This window comes from Lipotes vexillifer, unplaced genomic scaffold (assembly GCF_000442215.2).
Source record: "Lipotes vexillifer unplaced genomic scaffold, Lipotes_vexillifer_v1.1 scaffold545, whole genome shotgun sequence".
NCBI lineage: Eukaryota > Metazoa > Chordata > Mammalia > Artiodactyla > Lipotidae > Lipotes > Lipotes vexillifer.
In genome coordinates this window covers 148321-155406 of record NW_006779129.1, presented here as the reverse complement: position 1 = coordinate 155406, position 7086 = coordinate 148321, and the positions used below count along the sequence as shown (strand labels likewise).

The window sequence follows — 7086 nt, the reverse complement described above, 5'->3', positions numbered from 1 at the left end:
AAAGAGCAAATGGCGTCTGTAATGTGGCCCCTGAAAGGGTCTCGGGCACCCCCGGGGCTCCCTGGGCCACTCTGAAAACCGCTAGCTTAGAACAAGCTCTGGTTCCTGGAAGGCATTCAGTAGACATTTGTCAGATGAACTAATAAATTCCAAAATGGCCACTTGAGGGGGCCAACGCTTGGTTGGATTTGCAAGTTCCGACGCACTCACGCGGGTGGTCTCTGGACCTGGGTTCCGCATCCAGCCTCAGTGCTCTCTTCCTGTGGCAGGTGTCCCCGTGAGCAGCAGAGTGTCCTCCAAGATCCAGCAGCTTCTTAACACCCTGAAGAAACCAAAGCGCCCTCCACTGAAGGAGTTCTTCGTGGATGATTTGGAGGAGGCGTTGGAAGGTGAGTGTCCCAACTCCGGCACACTGGTTTGTGCAGACAGGGCAGCCGTTACATCTGAGGACACAGGTAAACGTCCTTCATATGTGGGTCAGACCCAGACTCTGTGGTCATCGTGTGTGGTGGGGACCTCAGCGTCACACGCGACCTCGGGCTCTGTGTTAACAGCTCGTAGTTAAGAGACAGCGTCTCTCTGTGCCTCTGGTCCAGTGGTTAGTACTTTGTTAGAATACATCTAAGATTTCATTTTACTTCCATGATTTAAATTTTTATTTAAACTTTAAATCTGAAATACTTGTCTTCCCGTGGTTTTATTTATTTATTTATTTATTTCCCCCTTGGTTTTAAAGTATTATACCTTTAGCAAAGTTTGGGCTCTTTTTCAGGATTTTAGCCTCTCATTTATGAATGATATATATATTTAGAGAAAAAGAATATAGACTTATTTTTTTTAATTACCAAGAAACAGAAAGGCGTATAAATCTGTAGAAAAGTAAGAGAAGTGAAACCCCGTACAAGGTAGCAGTGTGTGACGTGTGGCTGGGGCCTCGGGACACCAGGCCACCCCCTGCCCCCGGCCTTGCACCTCTGCTGTGCCGTAGTCCCACAGACAAGCTCTGGTGTCTCCTCCTACTTGGGGATTAGGCATGGCTGTTAGGGCACGTCTGTGTAATCAGATCACACCTTTCAAATTCAGAGTTCAATGCTATGAATGCTTTTTAGGAAGTCTTTCGTACATTTGGGCAAATCTTGATGACATATCCACTGGAAACGTACTAGATTTTACTTTATTCTTTTCATTCAACGTGGTTTGAGCACCTAAACTGAAGTGGTCATTCTACCCTCATCCTTTATAAGTGGGGACACCTGCTTCTCAGGTGCCTTCTGGGTGAAAGCCTGGGGGTCATTGTAATCCTGGGGTTACAGTAGCCAGGATTCATCTGGATCCATGACTAGCTCTCTTTCCATCCTTGCTCAGTTGGTCTGTGACTCTTACAATGATGGGGGAATCTGATAGCCTTCTCATAATTGGTATTTTTAAAGAAGAAAAGTATAAAATGTGAATATGCCTAACGGTAGAGTATGTGCCTGGTTCTGTGAAATGCTGCTTTTCACATTCGGTTTTGCTTGTAGTGCAGCAACCAGATCCAAATCAGCCGAAGCCTGAGGGCGGCCAGATGGCAGTGCTGAAAGGGGAGCTGCTGGCCATGGGCAGCACCTGGCCACCGTCGCTGCTGGCCACCTTGCAGCAGTGGGGCACCACGCAGCCCAAAGCCCCGTGCCTGACCGCCCTGGATACCACGGGGAAGGCCGTCTACACCCTCACCTATGGCAAGTGTCAACAGAAAGCTGCTGGGCGCTGGCTAGCTGTGAAATATTACGTGTTGTACAACACAGACGTGCAGCTTGAGGACCATGAGAGAACAGATTCCTGACAAGCTGACACAACTGGCAGGGAAACAGAACCTCGCCTGCCCCCAGGGGCCCCTCCCGGGCCACTGCCCTTCCCCCACCGGGGGACCACTCCTGCCTGGTGGTTTCGAGAGTTCACATCTGTGTGTGCATTTCTGAACAGTGGAGTTTAGTTTTGTCTCGTTTTGAACTTTGGACAAGTGGCGTCAAGCAGTATGTGTTTTTTGTGTTTGGCGCCTTTTGGTTCCATTCTACGTGTTTATGTAACACGAATCGCATGCATTTGGCTGGACATGTTTTCACGGAGCACTCAGCCCCGAGGCACTTCTGGCCCCCAGGCCGGCGTCCCCCACAGCCGAGGCCAGCGCCCTGCTGACCGCTGGGTGTGAGCCAGTCTGAGGTGCTCTGGGCTGCGTCTTGCTCAGCGTTGTCTGAGGTTCATCCCTGTGCTGTGTGCTGCGTGGTCAGTTGATGGACGGTATCTCATTGTGAGAATGCACCACAGCCAACGTCCGAGCTCAGCGGCAGGTGGGCGTCTGGGTTGTGTCCACTCCGGGGCTGCTGCGTGTCAGGCTGTTGTGAACGTTCTCTGTGGGTCTGAGGTGGACGTGTAGGCGTTCGTGCTGCTGTGGGCGTAGGACTCGCGCGTCAGCTTCAGGACGAGCTGGCGAGCTGTTTCCACCCCCCCAGCCCTGGGGGAGGAGTCCCAGCACTGGATACTGTCTATTCCCGTTCGCCTTCCTTGAGGGAGCATCGTGGTGTCCGGTGCCTGGTGCTGAGGGTGCTTCTAATGTGCTTACTGGCAGCTTGAACACCTCCTTCTACAAAGTACCCAGATCTTTGGCTCATTTTTCTGTTCGCTTGCTAATGCTTTTTATGTTTCAGATACACACCTTTTGTCCAGTACATGATTTGCAAATATCTCCTTCCACCCTTTGCACCGCCTTTTAACACTTTTAATTGTGGCTTTCGATGAATAAGAAGCCTTAACCTAGGCTTAGGTTAACGTAGCCTGATTCATCTGCTTTCTCCCTCGTTTGTGCCCTCTGTTCTGTGTAGGAAGTCTTTGCCAGACCTAAGGGCACATTCTGCTCCTCCAGGCCTGCTTCTGAAGACTCCTTCTACTTTTCAAACTTAGTGTCATGATCCGTCTGCAGTTTAGTTTTGTGTATGGTGTGAACTTGGGCTCATTTTCTCTCCTATGAATGGAGTTGACCCACTATCATTTGTTGAGAAGCAGTCCTTCCCCCGGATACGGCTTTATCATCCGTCAGGTGAAAACTGTACTTGTGGGTCTGTTCTCTTCACCATCCGCGCTTGCTGAGTTGCTGGAGCTTTATGAGTCTGTGTTGGATGTCAGTCCTCCAGCTCTGTGATTGCGCCTCAAGATTTCCTTGACTATTCTTTTTTTTTTTTTTGCGGTACGCGCGCCTCTCACTGTTGTGGCCTCTCCTGCTGCGGAGCACAGGCTCCGGACGCGCAGGCTGAGCGGCCATGGCTCACGGGCCCAGCCGCTCCGCGGCATGAGGGATCTTCCCGGACCGGGGCACGAACCCGAGTCCCCTGCATCGGCAGGCGGATTCTTAACCACTGCACCACCAGGGGAGCGCTCCAAGTAAACTTTAGTATCAGCTTGTCCATTTCCAGAAAAAAATCCTTCTGGGGTATTGATTGGCAGTGCACTGAAGCCATTGTCCAGCTTGAGGCGAATCGGTGTCGTTGCAGTTGTGGGATCTTCCAGCTCATGACCCTGGAATATACCGCCTTTGAAGGCCTACTTTAGTTTCTCTCAGTGACGTTTTACGCTTTTGAGTCCAGAAGTCTTGAGGTTCTTTCGTTAGATTTATTCCTATTGTAATGGAATGATTAAATTTTTTCTACTCACTTGTTGCTTGTAAATAGAAATGCAATTGATCTTTTAAATGGTGACTTTGTATCTAGTGATCTTGTTAAAGTGACATATTAATTCTTTTTGGTCTATTCATGAGTAGTTTTGGACATCCTGTGCACAAGTTGAGCCCCTGTGAGCAATGACGGTGTTGTCTTGGCCTTTCTGGTTCTCACACCTTCGGTTTCCGTTCTTGTCTCACTGCACAGGCTGGAACCGCCAGTGCAGTGTGAATCCTTCTCTGTCTTAGGTGGAAAGCGATTGGTCTTGAAGTACGCTGTTTTCTGTAACTTTTCTGCTTGTTTTATGCTAGAAATTCTTTGTCATAATGAAGTTCTGTTTCTAGTTTGCTGAAAGTTTCGCATCATGGGTTGGCTTTTTCTGCTTCATTGAGGTGACCGTACAGTTCCTCTGCCCTCCTCCACTAATTTGATGAATTACATTGATTAATTTTCAAATGTAAAGCAGCCCTTGCATTCCTGGATTAAATCCCACTTGGCCAAGAGATCTTTTCAATAAACGCCTGGATTCTAGTTGCCAGTATGCTGTTTGGGGTCTTCGCACCTGTGCTCATTAGAGAGATGGCTCTGTAATTCTTTTTGTTTTGTTTTGTTTTTGTTTTTGTTTTTGTTTTTGTTTTTGTCTTGCAGTACGCGGGCCTCTCAGTGTTGTGGCCTCTCCCGTTGCGGAGCGCAGGCTCCGGACGTGCAGGCTCAGCGGCCATGGCTCACAGGCCCAGCCGCTCCGCGGCATGTGGGATCTTCCCAGACCGGGGCACGAACCCGTGTCCCCTGCATCGGCCGGTGGACTCTCAACCACTGCGCCACCAGGGAAACCCTGTAATTCTTTAAGAAAGGAGCTTGCTGCGCACTCATGAGTGTGCTTTGCTGACAGCCTCCACCTGGAATTCAGCTTCTGGGTGCGGGTTCCACGAGGCATTGGGGCAAGGCCTGTGTTCCGTTCAGCACAGACTTCCCTTGTGAGGGAGCCTGCAGGGACTGCGGCCGGACGGCGTCGCCCGCATTCACTGTCCCGCACTTCCCGGGAGCCCTTCTTGTGCCTCGCTCTGCCTCAGTGCTTCCTGAAGACCCCAGCCTGTGGTCCTTCTCTCCTTGTCTTGCGTTTTAAGTCTGTATCCACTATACCCGTAAGACACCACTCACTATTCTTGCTTTTTAAGTCAGGAGTCGTGCTGTTTTTTCTTTCCTTTGCGGAATGTTCTTCCTGCCACTCTGCGTTTCCCACTGTAAACTCTCCTGCTGGCTGTGGGACTGCCCGCATCTTCCTTTGTGAAGGCGGACAGGCATCTGTCAGCACTCTGAAGGCTTTTGTGATATCTTTTGAGGAGTGAGATGCCAGATTATTGCTCCTCTCTGGATGAGGATGTGTCTTTTTCCCTGTGATGGCTTTTTGGCTTTGGCTTGCATCTGTCTTACTGTGATGTACATATTTAGCTGTTATGTTCTTTGAAAGTTTCCTGCTTGGGGTCCACAGGGCTTCGTAGATCAATGGAATGGTAGCTTTCATCAGTTTTTGGAAAATTATAGCCATAATTTCTTGATATAGTGATTCCTGCCCATTTCTCTCTCCTGTCCTCCTGGGAGTCTGATTACATTTATATTAATACCTTTTCTGAGTCCCATGTGCCTTTTTTATATTTTGCGTTCTTTTTAAAAAATTAATTAATTGATTAATTTTAGCTGTGTCGGGTCTTAGCTGCAGCATGCGGGATCTTTCATTGTGGCGCGCGGGCTCTTCATTGCAGCCCACAGGCTTCTTTCTAGTTGTGGCACGTGGGCTCTCTAGTTGTGGCATGCGGGCTCAGTAGTTGTGGCGCACGGGCTTAGTTGCCCTGCGGCATGTGGGGTCTTACTTCCCCAACCAGGGATTGAACCTGCGTCCCCTGCATTGCAAGACCGATTCTTAACCACTGGACCACCAGGGAAGTCCCATGGCATCCTTTTTATATATATACTTCAGTTTGGAGATTTTCTGTTTTCCTTTATTCACATTTTCTAAAACTGATGTGATCTGTGTGACCCTTTCCTCTTGTGGGAGGGGTCCCCAACCATGGGTTTTGTCTTATGTGGCGACTTGGGGGCTCTGCCTGGCCTTTCAGAGGTTTCCACCTGCTGTGCATGGCCCCGAGATTCAGCAGATGCCTCTTGAAGCCCCAGTCTCCGCGCCCCAGCAGCAGTACTCCGAGGGGCACAAGGCCGTGAGATGTTTGTCTCCTGTGGGTGCCAGATGCTAAGCCCCGCCCCCCGCTTTTGTAAGAACAGCTGCTGAAGGTCAGCTCACCTCCCAAGGGTTTCCCCAGGGGTCTTAACTCCTCTAGTTGTCTTTGCTGCTTCCGACAGATGGTTTTGCATTTTATCCAGTCTTAAGTCATTCTGGGTGCGAGTGCTGGTCTGCCATCACCGCTCTTTCCTGCGTGGAAGCAGAGTCTCCGACCTTTATGCTTTTAAGATTCATCCGTACTATTGTGTGTAGTTGTAGTTCATTCATTTCTGTTGAGGAATGAATATTGAATATTTCAGAATATATGTCTCCATTATACTGTTGATGGACTTTTGCGTCATTTCCAGTTTTAATTGTTACAGACAGTGCTACCGGGAGCATTCCGGTATGTGCTACCTGGTGTGTAAGCGTGCATTTTTGTAGGGTATATACTTAGGAGAGGAGGTGCTGGCTAGTTCTGGGATTATGACGTCTTTACATTTATCAGATAATTCCAGACTTTTGCAGTTTGCACTTAACCTGATCAGTGGATGAGTCCCACCTTCTGCCTGTCATTGGCAGGCTTATTAATTTTGGCTAATCTGGTGAGAATATGGTGACAGTCGTTGTGGTGCTAATTTGCCTTCTCCTGATGACTAAGTAGGTTGAGATCTTTTCCTGGTTTTGATCATTTGGGTTTTCTCTTTTGTGGAGTGTTGTTGAATCTTTTGCACATTTTTATACAGGGTTATTTGTGGGCGTTTTGTGTGTTCTGGATGCCAGTCCTTGTTGGCGGCTTACTGTGCGCCCTGGCCGCTCACGGCCCTGCAGCAGGCTTCCCTCCCCCACTCCTGGGCTCTAGCTCTGCTGTTCTCCCACCCGCGTTTAGACTTGCCGCCCACCTGGAGGGAGTTTAGTTTGTGTGTGTGGTGTGGGCCTGGCCTCCGGGTCAGTTCTTCAGGAAAGGTGGCAGCTTTCCCGTTCTTGTCTCCTCGGTGCTACCTGTGTTGTAAGTGGAGTTGTTCACACAGGGGTGGGTCTGTTTGGGGTTTTTTGTTTTATCACGTTGATTTATATTCTACCCTTACGCCAATAGCACGCTCTTTTTTTTTTTTTTTGCAGTACGCGGGCCTCTCACTGTTGTGGCCTCTCCCGCCGCGGGGCACAGGCTCAGCGGCC

The 7086-nt window shown here is 49.4% G+C and overlaps 1 protein-coding gene across 1 annotated transcript in view; it reads left to right on the top strand.

Moving 5' to 3' along the window:
- Positions 1-7086, top strand: part of DIP2A (DIP2 acetate--CoA ligase A) — a 96340-nt gene that overhangs the window by 44990 nt on the left and 44264 nt on the right. The window contains exons 7-8 of the mRNA XM_007452476.1: positions 270-389; positions 1521-1718. Of these exons, the coding sequence (XP_007452538.1) occupies positions 270-389; positions 1521-1718 (318 nt within the window). The remainder of the gene's footprint in view (positions 1-269; positions 390-1520; positions 1719-7086) is intronic.